Below are 19576 nucleotides of genomic sequence, written 5' to 3'. Positions count from 1 at the left end.
AGGGAGGTGAGGGGGAGGAGGAGTTAGCTTGGTGCCTTTTAGAGACGTTAACACAGCAGTGGGAGGGAGAGTGCTCTGGGAGGGGTGGTGGGAAGGTTCAGAATAAGTCTAGCCAATTAGATCTTAGAATCTGACCAGCTGTTGGCTGCTGGAAGTTATTTACCTATGGGCCGGGTATCCAACTTCTCATCTACTAGTTGCTCAGGGCTCATCAGTTCACTTTGAGGGACATTAGGCATGCTTTCCCTTTGACTGACTGGACTGACCATCTCTTGATCTTTCTCATTCTGCATCTGTGCATATACATTAATGCCCGGAATCTTCCTAAAACATTAACAGAAACCATCATTGTCGTGTACGCTATGGATCATGTCTCGTCATACTTTTTAGACCTGAGTCCGTAGACGACAAGAGGGGAGGGAGGGAGAGGGGGAGGTCGTACCTTTTGAACTTGTAAATTACAAAAACGGCTAATCCCACAAACACCACAGATAGCAGCATCAGCATGGCCGAACCACTGTGACTGGGCGTGAGGTCCACCAGGGGAGCTACAAGAGAGGAGATCTTTAGAATATCCACACAGCATGGACTGGAAATAACTCTCTAAACAGATACTGTGCATCCACCACCCCTAGCCATGTACCTTTGTAGTGACATCTGTCTAACCATCGCTCCATGGTCTCACTCCAGGGCACATCCCCATCAGGCGTAAGGATCACCTCCAAGAGGCAATCAGTTGTTTGAAGTGTAGCTATTCCTACAGCTTCCTATAGAGTTCTGTTCAACCTTGACATACAGACCCACTCTACCAGGCCACTGATTTGTACTGGACACCTGAGTGGTTGGAGAGGGAAGTGCCAGCTGTATTCGATAGGAGTAAAAAATATTGCAACCAAAATAATGTGTTGATCTGATGCTATGTGCTCAGTTGTGTTCGTTATCTGGATGAATCCTGGCTTTCCCACTCTGACAGTGCCTTGGCATCTCTGCTTTGTGATGGTGGTCACTCCTTCCACACCCTATGGTCTAAGAAGTGTGGCGGGAGTGATGTAGGACTCCTTTCCCCATTCCTAACCCCTGCCTTCCTCCCTTTCCCCCTTTGAGTAGCACACTCCTCGTCCTTCTCTCTCTCCACCTTCTATCATCCCCCATGCTGTGAGTTTTCCATGGGATGGAAGCGTATAGGCAGAAGAAAATAAAGGAGCTTACTCTCTGTGCCTCTCCCTCAAGCCTCGTGCAACTCTTGATAACGCCCCTTGCAGGATGTGTGTGTAAGACAACACACAACAGCCTGATGCTGATGCGATGGCTACCCCAAACATAAATGACAAATTACACCAAATCAGAGAGACGGACACACTCAGTCACTCATACATGGACACACAAAACAGTGTGCATGTGATTGCGTGTCCGCATGACTCTGTGTCTGTGCGTGTGTGCATGCCCCCCATGCACATTTGCCTCTGTTGCAGAAAGCAGTCACCCTGTAGTCAGACCAGACACACAACTTGCACAAATTATTACATACAACAGATACAGAAAGTTGTGTGCTCATCACCAGACACATACACAATAAACAGAGGCGACAAACACATGTGAAGCAGTTGCTCACACACAACCACGCTAGCACATGCTTATGCACATACTCGGAAACACAACACGTGCATACTCACACAGAACAGTCACACAGAGCCAGATAAAATACCGAGAAATCTGTGTTTTGGCTGCTATCTAGCTAAGGCTAAGTGAAACATTCTGCTTTGATATTCTGGCTTCAAGAAAGTTACTTTCATGAAGGATAAGCATCATTATTAAATAACACTTCATTATAAACGCGTTTTGTCTTCTGAGCCTGTCTCATTCCTTTGTGGATCTGCAGCTCTAGGTGACGACAAAGTTAAGTTCAGTGTGATGACATGTCTGTGTGATGATGTGTCTCTGACTAGTTAAATTCAGTGTTGCTCAACATTCTTGTTATAATGCTGGGATTAGAGCCAGGTTACCAACAGCCCTTTTACTGCTGGGTACAGAATATTGGTATATTTTACTTTGCCTCATATGTGTGGGTTGTTCTGTTTTGTTTTTGGCTGAGATGTAGGGATGAATGGGCTGCAGCCTGTTGTCCAGAATTTCTATAAATTAATCCTGCTCCTGTTTAGGCCTGAGCCACAGGTGCAAAAATGCTGAGCCCTCCAGTGGTCATTATTCATCTGCGTGAGGGAGCAATGTGTGGGCAAGGTTCCTGAACGTTCACGCAGCATGAGGGTTGACAATGCCACGGAGGCTCCAGTACAAACAGGAATGAGCCGCGGCGTGGGCGTACACATACGCCACCACTCAAAGGCATCGTTACAGATGATTCTTTTCAAGTTGCAGTGGGGGAGGTTTAGATTGGATATTAGGAAAAACTTTTTCACTAAGAGGGTGGTGAAACACTGGAATGCGTTACCTAGGGAGGTGGTAGAATCTCCTTCCTTAGAGGTTTTTAAGGTCAGGCTTGACAAAGCCCTGGCTGGGATGATTTAACTGGGAATTGGTCCTGCTTCGAGCAGGGGGTTGGACTAGATGACCTTCTGGGGTCCCTTCCAACCCTGAGATTCTATGATTTGAAGTACTGCAGACGGGGGACTGGTGTTACAGAGGGCGAGCTGGTGCAGCTGGGGGAGCACCACTTATGGCTACCAGCCTTCAGACCTGGCTCAGGTCACAAGTGTGAGTGATTTGGGTGGTACTGTCCTCACCTCATGGGCATCCAAAAGCCCGCCAGAATTGCCAGTGTGCTATTACTACAGTGCTGTACATACACCTAACGCCCGATTGATAGATCATGGCCCGACTCTAGGTGGGTTTTAAAGGTCTAGAACAAAATTCAAAATAGGTGGCAGCCTTAATGGCTTGACTGTAGTAAGAACAGTGCACATTTGGATGGACGTCTATTGGGAAAGCTGCGTGGAGAGGATAGGTTTCCTGGGGCCTGCCTGCATGACACCTCCCTGGATCTCTTAGGTTTGAGGTTTTGAATCTGGTGCTAGATTCTCTGAATCAATTCCAGGCTTCCCACCCTTCTCTAACTCTGGCTTTTTCTGATCAACATCTCATCTGGCCACCAGAATTATTTCCCTGCTTCCTTTTCCACCCAGTCAGCAGCATTCACACTGTCCATTTGCTGGATCAGAAAGAAGGCAGTTAAACACAGCCTTTGTTGGTGTCAGGGTTCCCTCCCCACTCTGAACTCTAGGGTACAGATGTGGGGACCAGCATCAAAGACCCCCTAAGCTTATTTCTACCAGCTTAGGTTAAAACTTCCCCAAGGCACTCCTTCCTTGTCCTTGGATGGGTACTGCTGCCACCACCAAGTGAGTTAGACAAAGATTCAGGAAAAGGACCACTTCGGGTTCCTGTTTCCCTAAAATATCCCCCCAAACCCCTTCACCCCCTTTCCTGGGGAGGCTTGAGAATAATCTACCAACCAAATAGGTAAACCAGATGAACACAGACCAGACCCTTGGGTTCTTAGGACACTAAAAACCCCAATCAGAGTCTTAAAAACAGAACTTTATTATAAAGAAAAAAAAAAGTAAAAGAAACACCTCTGTAAAATCAGGATGGAAGGTAACTTTACAGGGTAATCAGATTCAAAACACAGAGGATTCCCCTCTAGGAAAATCTTTAAAGTTACAGAAAACAGGGATAAACCTCCCTCTTAGCACAGGGAAAATTCACAAGCTAAAAACAAAAGAATCTAACAAACCTTGCCTTATTTACTTACTCTGTTTGCAATATTGAGACTCATTTTAGGATGATTTTAGGAGAAGGAGTTTTTCTGACCTGATGCTTCTCTGCTTCCCCAGAGAACACAAAACAAAGAGCACAAACAAAGCCTCCCCTGTCTACCCCCCCGCCCCGATTTGAAAGTATCTTCTTTCCCCATTGGTCCTTTTGGTCAGGTGCCAACCAGGTTATTTGAAAAGGAAGACTTGTGGCACCTTACAGACTAACACATTTATTTGAGCATAAGCTTTCGTGAGCTACAGCTCAAATAAATTTGTTAGTCTCTAAGGTGCCACGAGTACTCCTTTTCTTTTTGTGAATACAGAACAACACAGCTGCTACTCTGAAACAGGTTATTTGAGCTTCTTAACTCCTTACAGGTAAGGAGAAATTCTAGGCTACCCTTAGCTGTATGGTTATGACAGTTGGTCTTTGGGAAATCCAGTTTCAACCAGTATATGCAAGTCTCCCCAGTGGATGGTACCTCTCTGGAAGTGTTTATAACTGGAGTGATTCCCCTGAATCACCCCACACTGTTCTTAGTTCTGGTGGGGCTGTTAAAATCTTCTTCCCTTCCCCTCCCCCCCACCCTGGCATACAGCGATAATTCAACCATTCATACCTTCTTCCCTTCCCCTCCCCACCACCCTGGCGTACAGCGATACATCAACCATTCATACACTTAATAAAACACGGTCCCCAGACATACTGCATGCAGTTGCACTAGCTGTCACTAATCACTAATAAAACTTTGGGGTATGATGGATAAATGTAGACTTGTGTGGCACTGTAATGTATGCCCCTTCACCGGAGTTATGAATGCTTACTACAAATATAAAGTATTTCGAGTGTGATGGCTGGTAGATCCCACCGTGCTGCTAGCAAGGAACTTACAATAGATTTTGCTACTCAACAATGGGCAAGACTTTGAGGGGGTGAACACTGACCTGCTGATAAATGGGCCACATGGACCAAGACTCGAACCCCAGGCTTCAGCTCAAACTGGACCAAGTTTTGGTTCAGTTTGTGGATCAGTATTTCTGAAATCTGGAAGAAACAGGGAAAAAAGGGTTAGTAAATCATATGTGGTCATGGCTAGAGAGGAAACAGGGCTACCTACAAAGCAGCGGTTTTACATAGAAAAAGGATGTCCAAAGTTCAAGTCAACAGCAATTTACTGTACCTTCTAAAGAAAAAAGATAGAGCAGCTGGGTACAGCTGTCAGGATGGTACAGGATGGTACAGGATGGTACAGCTGTCAGGATGTACTACTAGTAGTTACTGATACCAACAAGTTACATGAGCAACCTTACTCATAGAGGTAGTCCCACTGACATCAAAGAGACTGCTCACGTGAGTAATAGTACTCATGTAAATACATGTTTGCAGTACCAACCCAAGAATAGCAAATGAGTGCCCTGCAGTATTAGCACAAGCAAAGCTAAGAAAAAGAGAGAGGCTAAAATTCAGTGGGTCAAATGTAATGGTCTGTGCTATGCAGGAGGTTAGACTAGAGCTTCATGATAGTCCCTTTTAACCTCAGCATTTATGAATCACCCTGGTGTAATTCTGCTGAAGGCAATGGAGATCCACCAGACAAGGGTTCCTCGCACATCAGGGAACAAGGCAGAGACGAGATACTACTTCAGGATTTGAGCACCACTCTGCTGGCATGGAGCCCATCCATGGAGCCCATCCCATCCATGAGCCCATATGCCTGCAGAGCAGGAGAATCAGGCTTTGGCGTCAACTCTATTTGAAGATTGCTTTCCTGAACCACAGCGAGGCAGGTTTTCCTTTTCGTGATGCTCTTGATGATGATTACAGTAACTCTTTTTCTAGAATATACTATTATTGTTTGTATTCCAGTAGTTCCTAAAGGCTCTCAACTGAGATCAGGGCCACATTGTGTTAGGTGCTTTACATACTCATAATAAGTGATCAGACCCTGCCGCAAAAAGTTTACTGTCTAAACAAACAGGGCAGAGAGGATGAAAATATTGTACATGTAAATGATGTATAGAATTTTGCAGCATGTTCTGTTTGGATACTTACAGCCTCAGTTTCTCCAGATATTTCATCCATCCTATCAGTTCTCAGGGTAGTGAACAATTTTCCACTTTATTAACATGCACAAGATTAGTGGGGGATGGGGTGTGGTGGAGGAGAGGTGGTTGGAAAACTTGAAAATAACCCAACATGACAGTGTTGGATTTTTACAACCAAGTGAAATTCAGGAAGCGCTATACATTTGTGCCCACTATTTAATCTAATTTGGTTTAAATAAATCTTTATTCCTTTTCAAAGATTAACAAAAAATTGTCAGGGAACCATACATGCCCATCATTTTTAGACCATCTCTGTTGCGTTCCTGGTTTTTCTCAAGTTAGGCTACTTCAGTAATGCTACAGAGATGTGGTTAGGTGTTCTCTAACGCTCATCACAGTCTGAGATTGATCAGTTTGGGTTTTTTTTAACATTCATAATGATTTTTGTCAATACTGTTGGATCCTACATTTCATTTTGGCCACTGCTTACTTGAATCGGTGCCCTTGATCCAATATCTATTTGGCAACAGCTAACAATGGGCCTTTTCTTTTTAAAAATCTATCTCATTTATGTTTTTAAATCTTGTAAGTGGTACCAGAACGTGTCATAAATATATTTCTATCAAGAGGAAGAATAAATAACATGAAGCTTGTCAAGATTCATTTGCAGATGCTGTGGATGTGATTGAATTGCTTAGCTCCAAACAGCATGGTTAGAGAGGAGATGCACCCCAGTACACGAATGGAGCACAAGTTACACTGGTCTTGAAGCACTCAAGTAGGCTAGGTTTCAGAGTAACAGCCGTGTTAGTCTGTATTCGCAAAAAGAAAAGGAGTACTTGTGGCACCTTAGAGACTAACCCATTTATTTGAGCATAAGCTTTCGTGAGCTACAGCTCACTTCATCGGATGCATACTGTGGAAAGTGTAGAAGATCCTTTTATATACACACAAAGCATGAAAAAATACCTCCTCCCACCTCACTCTCCTAATGCTAATAGCTTATCTAAAGTGGCCACTCTCCTTACAATGATGTGTATGATAACAAAAGGTGGGCCATTTCCAGCACAAATCCAGGGTTTAACAAGAACGTCGGGGGGGGGGGGGGGGTAGGAAAAAACAAGGGGAAATAGGTTACCTTGCATAATGACTTAGCCACTCCCAGTATCTATTCAAGCCTAAGTTAATTGTATCAAATTTGCAAATGAATTCCAATTCAACAGTTTCTTGCTGTAGTCTGGATTTGAAGTTTTTTTGTTGTAATATCACAACTTTCATGTCTGTAATCGCGTGACCAGAGAGATTGAAGTGTTCTCTGACTGGTTTATGAATGTTATAATTCTTGACATCTGATTTGTATCCATTTATTCTTTTACATAGAGACTGTCCAGTCTGACCAATGTACATGGCAGAGGGGCATTGCTGGCACATGATGGCATATATCACATTGGTGGATGTGCAGGTGAACGAGCCTCTGATAGTGTGGCTGATGTTATTAGGCCCTGTGATGGTGTCCCCTGAATAGATATGTGGGCACAGTTGGCAACAGACTTTGTTGCAAGGATAGGTTCCTGGGTTAGTGGGTCTGTTGTGTGGTATGTGGTTGCTGGTGAGTATTTGCTTCAGTTTGGGGGGCTATCTGTAGGCAAGGACTGGCCTGTCTCCCAGGATTTATGAGAGTGTTGGGTCATCCTTCAGGATAGGTTGTAGATCCTTAATAATGCGTTGGAGGGGTTTTAGTTGGGGGCTGAAGGTGATGGCTAGTGGTGTTCTGTTATTTTCTTTGTTAGGCCTGTCCTGTAGTAGGAGACTTCTGGGAACTCTTCTGGCTCTATCAATCTGTTTCTTCACTTCCGCAGGTGGGTATTGTAGTTGTAAGAATGCTTGATAGAGATCTTGTAGGTGTTTGTCTCTGTCTGAGGGTTTGGAGCAAATGCGGTTGTATCGCAGAGCTTGGCTGTAGACAATGGATCGTGTGGTGTGGTCAGGGTGAAAGCTGGAGGCATGTAGGTAGGAATAGCAGTCAGTAGGTTTCCAGTATAGGGTGGAGTTTATGTGACCATCGTTTATTAGCACTGTAGTGTCCAGGAAGTGGATCTCTTGTGTGGACTGGACCAGGCTGAGGTTGATGGTGGGATGGAAATTGTTGAAATCATGGTGGAATTCCTCAAGGGCTTCTTTTCCATGGGTCCAGATGATGAAGATGTCATCAATATAGTGCAAGTAGAGTAGGGGCGTTAGGGGACGAGAGCTGAGGAAACGTTGTTCTAAGTCAGCCATAAAAATGTTGGCATACTGTGGGGCCATGCGGGTACCCATAGCAGTGCCGCTGATCTGAAGGTATACATTGTCCCCAAATGTAAAATAGTTATGGGTAAGGACAAAGTCACAAAGTTCAGCCACCAGGTTAGCCGTGACATTATCGGGGATAGTGTTCTTGACGGCTTGTAGTCCATCTTTGTGTGGAATGTTGGTGTAGAGGGCTTCTACATCCATAGAGGCCAGGATGGTGTTATCAGGAAAATCACCGATGGATTGTAGTTTCCTCAGGAAGTCAGTGGTGTCTTGAAGGTAGCTGGGAGTGCTGGTAGCGTAGGGCCTGAGGAGGGAGTCTACATAGCCAGACAATCCTGCTGTCAGGGTGCCAATGCCTGAGATGATGGGGCGCCCAGGATTTCCAGGTTTATGGATCTTGGGTAGTAGATAGAATATCCCAGGTCGGGGTTCCAGGGGTGTGTCTGTGTGGATTTGATCTTGTGCTTTTTCAGGAAGTTTCTTGAGCAAATGCTGTAGTTTCTTTTGGTAACTCTCAGTGGGATCAGAGGGTAATGGTTTGTAGAAAGTGGTGTTGGAGAGCTGCCGAGCAGCCTCTTGTTTATATTCCGACCTATTCATGATGACAACAGCACCTCCTTTGTCAGCCTTTTTGATTATGATGTCAGAATTGTTTCTGAGGCTGTGGATGGCATTGTGTTCCGCACGGCTGAGGTTATGGGGCAAGTGATGCTGCTTTTCCACAATTTCAGCCCGTGCACGTCGGCGGAAGCACTCTATGCAAGCACTCTATGTAGGGCGGAAGTGAAGAAACAGATTGATAGAGCCAGAAGAGTTCCCAGAAGTCTCCTACTACAGGACAGGCCTAACAAAGAAAATAACAGAAGCCACTAGCCGTCACCTTCAGCCCCCAACTAAAACCCCTCCAACGCATTATTAAGGATCTACAACCTATCCTGAAAGATGACCCAACACTCTCACAAATCTTGGGAGACAGGCCAGTCCTTGCCTACAGACAGCCCCCGAACCTGAAGCAAATACTCACCAGCAACCACATACCACACAACAGAACCACTAACCCAGGAACCTATCCTTGCAACAAAGCCCGTTGCCAACTGTGCCCACATATCTATTCAGGGGACACCATCACAGGGCCTAATAACATCAGCCACACTATCAGAGGCTCGTTCACCTGCACATCCACCAATGTGATATATGCCATCATGTGCCAGCTATGCCCCTCTGCCATATACATTGGTCAAACTGGACAGTCTCTACGTAAAAGAATAAATGGACACAAATCAGATGTCAAGAATTATAACATTTATAAACCAGTCAGAGAACACTTCAATCTCTCTGGTCACGCGATTACAGCACAGACATGAAAGTTGTGATATTACAACAAAAAACTTCAAATCCAGACTCCAGTGAGAAACTGCTGAATTGGAATTCATTTGCAAATTTGATACAATTAACTTAGGCTTGAATAGAGACTGGGAGTGGCTAAGTCATTATGCAAGGTAACCTATTTCCCCTTGTTTTTTCCTACCCTCCCTCCCCTCAGACGTTCTTGTTAAACCCTGGATTTGTGCTGGAAATGGCCCACCTTGATTATCATACACATTGTAAGAAGAGTGGTCACTTTAGATAAGCTATTAGCAGCAGGAGAGTGGGGTGGGAGAAGGTATTTTTTCATGCTTTGTGTGTATATAAGAAGATCTTCTACACTTTCCACAGTATGCATCCGATGAAGTGATCTGTAGCTCACGAAAGCTTATGCTCAAATAAATTGGTTAGTCTCTAAGGTGCCACAAGTACTCCTTTTCAAGTAGGCTAGATATTGATGGAAATGCTCTAAAACTATGGGCATTAATGGCTTGTGGCAGTAACAGACATAGCATCAGGCAAGCTCCAAGTAGCCTCAGGTGTGACCTAGTAGCCATCCTCTCATCCTTGTAAGGTTGTTCTTTGTCCTTTGCAATTTGAGCCCAGGCCCGGCAGAGATTGAGCATGGCGTAGTTTTCATACAAGCTGCAACAAATATCATAACAGACCTATTATGTTATTTCTGATGCAGAGCATCCAACAGTGTTGAGTGGGAAGAGAAGTTGTGGAGGTGGGAATCATGCAAGTCTCAGTCCAGCTAAAGATACACACAATGTGCAACCACTATGACTGAGCAATGGTACCCCAAGAAGGAGAATGTGGCTACTGACTTGCTGGCAGGGAATGGTTTAGTCAGTGATATGGGCGGAGGATGGAGGAGGATCAGAACCTGGCATGGATCAGCTCAGGTATGAGAATGCCCCAGAGTGTTTGCCTGACACAAGTACAGTTTAGAACCATTAAAATCCCATTTTTCCTGCTGCACACCCTGGAGAACCCTGAATTCCTGTATAGAAGAAGCCCTCTTCTTGCAGAACAGGCAAAGCGTTATGAGGCCAGGGCTGTTGTGGAAGCCTCACGGCACACAAGGGACGTGAGCAGCCAAGCACGGCCTCTTTTCCTGGACTTACAAGCACAGTGATGATCATTGCTTCCATGGACAGCTGGAGATGAATGAACTAGAGGTCACCCGAACAGAGGCTTTCTTAGCCAGACTTTGGATTTGTGGATCCTGCAGGTGTCGGCTTTGATTCCTCAACCATAGCTGCCTGCCCTTGGTTTTGTTCGTACTTGCCCATCCTGCAGTGCAGATCAGAGCTCTAGATTGCTAGAGTGTTGCCTCGGGCAGCGTGATCCTACTGCACATCTTTGTTCCAAACACAGATGGGGAAAGGGAACACAGAGACCTGGTGTCTGTCCTCACTGAGGCAGAATGAAAGCACCCGTGGTCTGAGTTCAGGTGGTTAGCCTGAGCCGCTGCCCGTGCTGCAACATCCACATGGGTATTGTTAGTGTGCTAGCTTGAATCTGTCTGCCCGTGCTGGGAACCATGCCTCCCAGGTGCAGTGCAGACATACTCAGAGACAATCCCTATCCTGGAGGACTTGCAGTCTAGAAAGATGAAGGATGGAGATTTAATTGAGGCTGAGATAGGATGGACAGGAATGAGGGAGTTAGTAGGAGTACAGAGGAGAGGAGAAAAGGGACAGTCACAGCTCATCACCCCCCTTAGCCGGTTGGGCTTTGTAGGCATTGCAGCAAAGGTGAGTCTTAAGAAATCATCTCTGTTTGAGGAATGCTGTGTAAATGAGAGATGTCCGTATGTAAACAGTTAGTTAATAGGTAAAATGCCAGTAGGTGGCACTGAAAAATAGCTCCTGGGTTTTGCAGGACCAATAAAACTTGCTTTTATACACTACAGAAGGTTTCCTGTCCATAGCTCTTTCCAGGGAGCTCTGAACAATCTGGACAAGGATAAGGAGATCTGATAACACACTCTGAGGAATTCAAAGACATCTGAGCAATATGGAGGTTCAGTTCACATTGGCGTTAGATATCCAAGTCCATTACCCAGCTTTGAAAACCTCGCTCATAATTGAAGGAGAGGGGAACTCATTTAGAAATATTTTAGAAAGTTTTTTGTTTTTTATTGCCACTGTTTTTCATGTATGTAAAAGCAGGCTTCCTAAGTAGTTCCAACTGCACAGGGGTCAGAGGAAGGGAGAAATGATAACCAATACATTTTAGAAACTTCTAAAAACGACTAAAATAATTAAGGATATGGAAATATCCGTATTTTAAGAGCTAGTATTTGGGACCTAATACAAGGCTAGAAGAAGCAAGCGCTTCATAGCATGAAGCAACAGAAATAACCTCAATTAGAACTGGGCACCTCTTCATAGATTCTGGTAGCCCTACTCAGAGGGCTCCAAGTAGTACCTTACTCCTTGTACAGAATCAGTGGGACTTCTGGAGTACACTATTGCTCTGTGTGAGCAAAGGTATCCAAAGCCGGCCATGGGTTTGGCAAATGGGAGTTTCTTTCTTTCAGCATAAAGCACTAACATCTTGTCCGGATGGGTCACAAGGATCTCTGATCCTAAAACCAGGCATAACTCCAGACTCAACCCATTGTGCTTTCGAGGAAATTCCACATTTGAGGTTTGAGCCAATTCCCAATGAAGTCAATGGAAAGACACTTTTGATTTCAGTGAGAATCACATTGGGGGTCTTGTGTCCTCTTTTGTATCTCCTGGGTGGAACAGTGCTCGGGATGTGTTTTGCTGGAAAGGTAGGTGAGGCAACTTCAAAGCGACTGTGTCTAGTTCAGAGAGGCCTACCCTTTTCTGACCAGTTTAACCCACATATCCTTATTTGGGGAAATGATAAGCCTAAAAAAATGTCCTTCTACATCCTTTGCCCTTAGGATACATAACTAACTAAACTGAAGGTGAAGCTTCTCAGAATAACGAACTCCTAATTTATAATCTTCAAGAGTCTCCCCTCTGAAAATAATTAGCATTCAGAATTCGTTTGGGTTCTTAACTGAGCCTCATTGACTTTTATCTGCTTCATTTACAGAATTAAGCATGAAGTGCAACGATAATTCTGTAAAAGAAATCATTCTTTCATCAAAGAACATAAAATGAATAATAATAAAAGACAGGTGGTGAAAAAAGAGATTCCAGTTTACCCACAGAAAAAAACATAATTAATTTGACTTCTCTTGGAGTTTTCTTAGTGAGGACTGGGTGAGATCTGAACTACAAGACTCTAAAAGGGCATGTTTCTACAAATAGATCTAAATACTGGGTATCAGGAATTTGGAGTTACATCCTCGACTGGTCTAAACTGGCACAGCCCCTTTAATGTCAGTATCTGTATGAGTTTTTTTCATGAAGTTGATAGATTTCCACTCCACGCGGCTAAATTCATTGCCTTGCATAATGACAGGTTTCAGAGTAGCAGCCATGTTAGTCTGTAGTCGCAAAAAGAAAAGGAGGACTTGTGGCACCTTAGAGACTAACCAATTTATTTGAGCATGAGCTTTCGTGAGCTATAGATAAATGCTCAAATAAATGGGTTAGTCTCTAAGGTGCCACAAGTCCTCCTTTTCTTTTTGCGACTACAGACTAACACGACCGCTACTCTGAAACCTTTAATGTCAGTGGAGCTGACACCGATTTACATGAACTGAGCATCTGAATGTTTCCATGGATTTTGTGCAGGATTTGCAATTAGTACATAGCGTGTGACTTGTTAAGACTTTTTCAATTCACTGGATGAATCAGTAAACAACTAAAGAAAGAATTAAACATAGACGTTGATGGGAAGGAATTTAGTCTAGTGCTTAGAAGAGTAGTGTGGGAGTCAAGACAACAGGAATCTGCTTTCAGCTCTGCTACAGACTCTCTGTAACTTGGGCTGGGTCACGTCGTGTTTCGGTACCTCACTTTCCCCATCATGGACATGAGCATAATCATACTGGGCTAATTTATGTGGGCTGTGATGAGGCTTTGTAAATTGCTTTGAGATTCCTTAATGAAAGATGAGATGTAAGTGCAAGGTATTATTAATACCAATTGTTGCATTGACAACACAACAGAGATGATCCCAAGGGATACTATACTGTTGCACTAGGACAATGCAAGCCATCAGTGCTCCCAGGTGAACTTGAGAGGTCCTGAACATTAATACGACAGCTGAACCTCGGATGGAAAAATACACTGGGACAAGAGGCGAACTTGAGAATCATAGGATGTTCTTGACACAGGGCCAAAAGTTGAGTCTGTGAAAAGGAGAGAGGCTGGTATTCACAGGGGCAATAGGTGATCTTGACAGACATCTGGGCATTATGGCAAGAGAGTAAATTTGAGATTCACCTCTAGGGCATACAAGCCTTCACCAAGGCTGAAAAACAACTTGTCATCATTTTGCACAGACAAGTGACCCTGAAGAGAAGAGAAAAAAAACCCACCTCTCTGCAACAGCAGCTACTCAAGGAGCGTGGAGGGATAAAGTCCTTTTACAAGCACTTCTGGTGAACTTCATGGTCAGATATTTCAAAAAGTGAGTGCAAACGTCTCTGAGTGTCCTCAGGGCTGCCAGCACAGATGTGTGTGCAAGCAAGTCCCTGACTAGCATCCGTACAGATTGCAGTTAATGTGGATCTTTAATTCTGTGTGTGGGGACTGATTTTCAGAGGTGCCTTCTGTTCAATTTGCCAATGCTCAGTGCTTCTGAAAATCAAGCCCTGGCTGCCTGGACATGGGTCAGGATGGGCACTTTAGAATATAGTCGAACTGTAAGAAGGCGAATATGGCAAATAACACCTGAACAGCTGATTCGCGGGAAGCCGGGGGTGGGGGAGTGGCATAGAAGCAGAGCAGGGTCGTGTGTTCAGGGGAGGAGGCGGAGGTGAGGTGAGCTGGGGCACGGAGCTGCCTGTGGGTGCTCTGCACCCACCAAATTCTCCCCGTGGGGGCTCCAGCCCCGGAGCACCCAGGGAGTTGGCGCCTCAGGCGCCACCTTTGATGTGATCAGTGGGGGGAGCAGCTGCTCCCCCCGCTCCCCAGGAGCCAGAGGGACCTGCCGGATGCTTCCTGGGAGCTGCCCCAGGTAAGCACCGCCGGGACTCCCCACCTCGCCCCCCGGCAGGTGCCTCTGGCTCTTAGGGATGGGGTGGGCACCCACTACAGTGGCCCACGAGACCCTCCTGCCTGGTTTTGGGGGCAGTCAGGAAACAGGGGTGGATGGGGCAGGGGTCCTGGGGGGGGCATCAAGGAATGCGGGGGGTTGAATGGGGCAGGAGTCCCGGGGGGGGCAGGGGTGCGTAACCACCCCCTCGTGGGGTGAGGAGGGAACCTGTTGTTAAGATTTTGACAGCTCATCACTGTATCTAAATAAGTAGGGCTGGGGCCTGTAAGATTTTAGCTTAGCCATATTAGACCATAGGCTTAAAAAATGCTTGATATAAGTAAGTGACCAAAGAATGACCCTATGCCACAAGATTATGGGAAAAGATGTACCAACGGGGGACACTGTGCAAAATTAGTAGTAAGAGTAATTTTCTGCTTACAAGATACCCGGTAGTTCCATTTTTCAAACACATGCCCTAACCGTAAGGTGCACTGTGGGAATAAATGCTAATGAGATATAGTCAGAATGCCATTATAAAAAGAGGGTGTCCAGATTAGGAAAATTGAGCTCCTGAGGGAAAACTCCAGCAGGAACCATCCCTCTACTGATGATCAATTGGCAAGGCAGCCATCAGACCTTAAGAATATCATTAAGATGTGAGTATGACTGTATGTATAACTTGTGCATAGGTTTTATAGAATTTCTATATGCTTGGGTAATCATAACTTTAATTGTAACTTGAATAAAACTTGTAAAACAGACTAGACCTTGTACTTGTAAATGTCCTCGGGGTCACTATCTTTGGTCTTTATGGGTTTCTAGAGATTCTAAATCTGAGGAAAGTAGCAGAGGTGACTTTCACTCTGTTGAGCTTGGAACTGTAGCCACCAGAGCCGAACCCACGATGGTGTAATCCAACATTACAAAATTCACTTTAAAGAAGATAAAAGGCGACATCAGGTTTTCTAAACCTTTCATAATTTTTGTTGCTCTCCTCTGGACTGTCTCCAATTTCTCCACATCTTTTTTAAAGGCTGGCACCCAGAACTGGAGACAGTACTCCAGCTGAGGCCTCACCAGGGCCAAGGAGAGCAGGACAATTACCTCCCAGGTCTTACACACAACACTCCTAATACAACCCAGACTGATCTTAACCTTTTCAGCAACTGTGTCACATTGTTGCCTCATATTCAATTTGTGATCCACTATAACCCCCAGATCCTTTCCAGCAGTACTACTGCCTAGCCATTTATCCCCCATTTTGAAGCTGTGCATTTGAATTTTAAGTTGTGCATTCAGAAACCTCCTGTAAATGAAAAGCAGAAGATCTGTAGTATAAAGAGAATGAAGCAGGTAAAGTACTAAGGGAGTAAATTAGGCCAGCATCAGAAAACATCAGCATAAGATGTTCAGAAATGAACTCGGGGACAATCCAAATGGTGCCACAGGGGTTTAGATGCAGGTTGACATCATGCAGGCCCTTATAACAACCAGGGGCAGCAGAGGACCTGTGATTCTGTACAGCATTAGAGGAAGTCTCAGGAGCTCTGAATGCTGAGTGAGACATACTGAGCCTGCGTCAAACAGTTCACACTGAAAACAAAATGCCAACTTTATGACCAACTTGGGAAGGGGAGCTATGTCTGCCCCTGCAAAACAAAATACATGTTTGATCATCCAGGTGGGAAACAGCGAAGATGCAGCTCCATAGGAAATGGCTGGCTATGAATTGGCAATAATTTCTATAACAGGAGAGATTACAATTTGACCTCCAGAGGATAAATAGCAGAGATGCTGCTGGCACCCCACTGAAAGCATTAGCTCTCCTCTCCCCTGAAAAGGCTTATGACAGCATGACAACGTTTCCTTTCTTTACGACCGTGGAGATTTCCGGATTACCAGGGAAAAAATATATATAGATATAATGATTTGTAGAATACAATAAGCAGCAGAGTGACAGAGGGGAGCTGGGTCACAGTCTATGCACTGCCTTCCTTCCCAATTTAGAGTGGAAAAGGAGAGGGGAGGGGTTGCGGGATAGTAAATCTCCTTCCCGGGTGTTTACTAATTGCACAGGGAGAAAATTAGTAGTTTGTTAAGGAAGATGGAGGCTGAGCAAGGGTAAGCATGAGAATGTAGGTGGCCAGGTAGTTCTGAGCCTTGGTAACGGGGTGTGGTTAACAGAGGTTTTTCAAAGCATTGCAAGAGACTGACACTGGTGGGAAAAAGTTCCAGGCCCCTCTGGGTAAAGACCTCAAATTAACAGAAAGGGAGGGGAAAAATAAGGTTGATTTAGCTGCCAGGAGGAAGAATTAGTTTATTCATTCCATGGACCAGTCGGCAAATCCTGAGGGGTGCTGGGCCCCGTTTGCCATCCAGGAACTCAACAATGCCAGGGTTTAGGCCCTAATGCAGGGGATGAGGCACCTTCAAGTCCTGTCCAGGCCAGACTTGGCACCCACTCCTGTGCAAACAGACACAGCAATAATACCTCGCAGACCAGCCACATTTCACATTTTGAAAAAAAACCCGCAGCAAGTTATGCCTCGGATTGGTTTTAACGTATTTTAGCCTCACAGAGACGGAACGTTGCACACTATCTAATTCGCTGGCCTGTGTTACGGAGGAGGTCAGAGTGCATGATCCGATGGTCCCTTCCAACCTTAAAAATCGATGCATCTATGAACTATCGAGTTCCACCAGCTGCTTCTGCTTTCCACTGCCTGGCCAGGCTCCCTGCATGCCTCACCGGCTGTGCTCCTCCCAGGGCTGCTCTAAGTCCTGTCAGCAGGAACAGTTCTCTAGGGATCCCGGCCATGCCCGCTCCCATCCCCACCCACCTTGGAATGCCATCTAGGAGGTGATGTGGATTTCTGCCAACTTTACATCACTGGGGGATCCCCTGCTGCATGTCCCCAGCTGCACCGTTAGGGCACCTTCATCTCCCCTTTGCACTGCTGGGGCAAAGCAACAAGGACTTAGCCTGGCCCAAGACGATGGTTTTGATCCCAGTGGCTCGAATGTAACTGCACCTTAGTTATTTTTTCAGGCCTGCACTGGAAATCTTTTCCCTGCTGCCCTTCCCACCGCCGACCCGCACAGAACGGAAACAATACCTGTTCTAGGTCTTCGGCTGTTCTTTTGTTTTCTCCTGTGGTCCCGTGATACGGTAAAACGAAGAGCTCAGCGGATGTGGGCAAACCAGACAGGACTGCGACCAGGATATGTTTGCTTGAAATACTTGTTGCCTGGTTATGTAGACAAACAGCAACAGGTGAGTTGCAGAGATAGTCCGGAATGCCGAAGACGTATGCGTTAAAGCACCACCGTACGTACATGTAGGTATCTGCCGGTGACGGGGAAAGTCGGGGGGACGGCATTCTACTGTACTCTTGCTCTGTCTGAGCTTTCATACCATGCTCTTCAATGTGGTACGTGAGCCCCCAGCGGCACTGACTATAACCAGACCTACTAAAAGCAGGTGCTGAGTAACTCTGCACACACTCTGCAGTGCTGACCCAGAGCACCTCCCACTGTGCCCGTCCAGTGCAGCATGTTTTAGAGCTGCTGAAATAACTGGAGCTTCGGTCATGAGGCAGAGTGCAAACAAACTCGTTTTTCCTTATTGTTCCCTCCGGCAGGGTTGACTGTCTCGGTCTCCTGACACGGGAGGGTGAGAAACGTAGCTGTGCATTTATTATTGCAATCCCGTGGAACGCTGTTGTTTTCTCTCTCAACAACCAATGAAAGGTGTCAGGAGAAGCTGGTAGTGTCTCCTTTGGATCTCACACTGGTGTGAATCAGCAGCAACTCCCCTCATGTCAGTGGGTCAAAACCAGGCCCTTTAACTTGAGTCAGCAAATTGCATTACCTGCCCAGAGTAATTCATTATCCTCTGGGTTTGTGGATGGACCTTACAAAACAAGATCAACCGAAGTGAAATGAAACAGCAGGGATCCATGTACAGTGACGGTCTCTATATTTAATCAATATTGCCAATTGGATACGCGCAGGTTGCTTTGGGAAGTAGACCAGAGACCTTGCTTGGACATTGTGGGGTACATTTTCCAAAGGGTGACCGCCCTTCCTCCTACGCATGCGGTGCCCAAAAGTTAGTGCCTGCCCGTTGTCACATGCAGCTGTCAGGGTAAACCTGAGCACTTGCACCCCTACCTCGCCGATTGCGGTGGGTGTGCATCAGGCAGTCACAGACACAAATGCCCAGTTTGGTGGTCTCTGGTCATGATACGGGTATATTTATGCGGGCGAAGAGGGGAGGGACATAGGGTTTGCCATGCCAGATCAGACTGTGAAGTCTGGTGTCCTGCTTCTGGCAGTATCAGCAACTGATGCTTGAGATGAAGATGAAAATAACCTCAAGGGTACCTCTTTAGTTGCTCAGTAAATGCACAGGGGGGGAGCATCAAGGGGATGGAGGGAGGAAGGGAATTCTCTCCCAGCACTCAGAGCCGATATGTGCACATCCTGAAATATGGGGCACGGGACTACCCTTCCTCTGAGCACGACGATTACCTTCAAAGATAGCCCTTACCTTTATTGTTTAACTCCTGTAAAATACAGCTGTGCGTTTGCTCTGAATGAGGCACCAGCTTGAGCTCCATGGGTGCTGGCACACCGATACCACGCACAGAACCATGACAGAGCACAGAGCTGGCCTCTGGGGTCGGAGTCTTGTAGCACAGAGCTGTCCCACCGGGGAGGTCGGCCTGTTCTGTCCCGATGGAATGTAGCGTTGGCTTGTCGGAGGGGAGGGGAGGCGGTAGGGAACCTTGTGGGGGCATAACCTTGGAAAGTGGAGCTGACCCAGGAGTGGGAGGGGTCTTTGAGCTGTCCCATGCCAGCCCATGGAAGGTCGGGCCTTCTCATGAGAACATGGAGCCAGCCAGTGGGGGGGATGCAGATTGGGCAGTCCCATCTCATTGGAGCGCAGAGCCAGC

The 19576-nt window shown here is 45.9% G+C and overlaps 1 protein-coding gene across 1 annotated transcript in view; it reads right to left on the bottom strand.

The window, feature by feature from the left end:
* Positions 1–19576, bottom strand: part of SORCS1 (sortilin related VPS10 domain containing receptor 1) — a 424272-nt gene that overhangs the window by 5095 nt on the left and 399601 nt on the right. The window contains exons 23-26 of the mRNA XM_073354427.2: positions 17735–17866; positions 4719–4818; positions 443–548; positions 164–324 (exon numbers count right to left, since the gene is read on the bottom strand). Coding sequence (XP_073210528.1) covers positions 164–324; positions 443–548; positions 4719–4818; positions 17735–17866 — 499 coding nt within the window. The remainder of the gene's footprint in view (positions 1–163; positions 325–442; positions 549–4718; positions 4819–17734; positions 17867–19576) is intronic.

Source organism: Lepidochelys kempii, chromosome 7 (genome assembly GCF_965140285.1).
Source record: "Lepidochelys kempii isolate rLepKem1 chromosome 7, rLepKem1.hap1, whole genome shotgun sequence".
In the NCBI taxonomy this organism is placed as follows: Eukaryota; Metazoa; Chordata; order Testudines; family Cheloniidae; genus Lepidochelys; species Lepidochelys kempii.
Note: the sequence above shows the minus strand (reverse complement) of the source record. Positions and strands in the feature narration are given on the sequence as shown.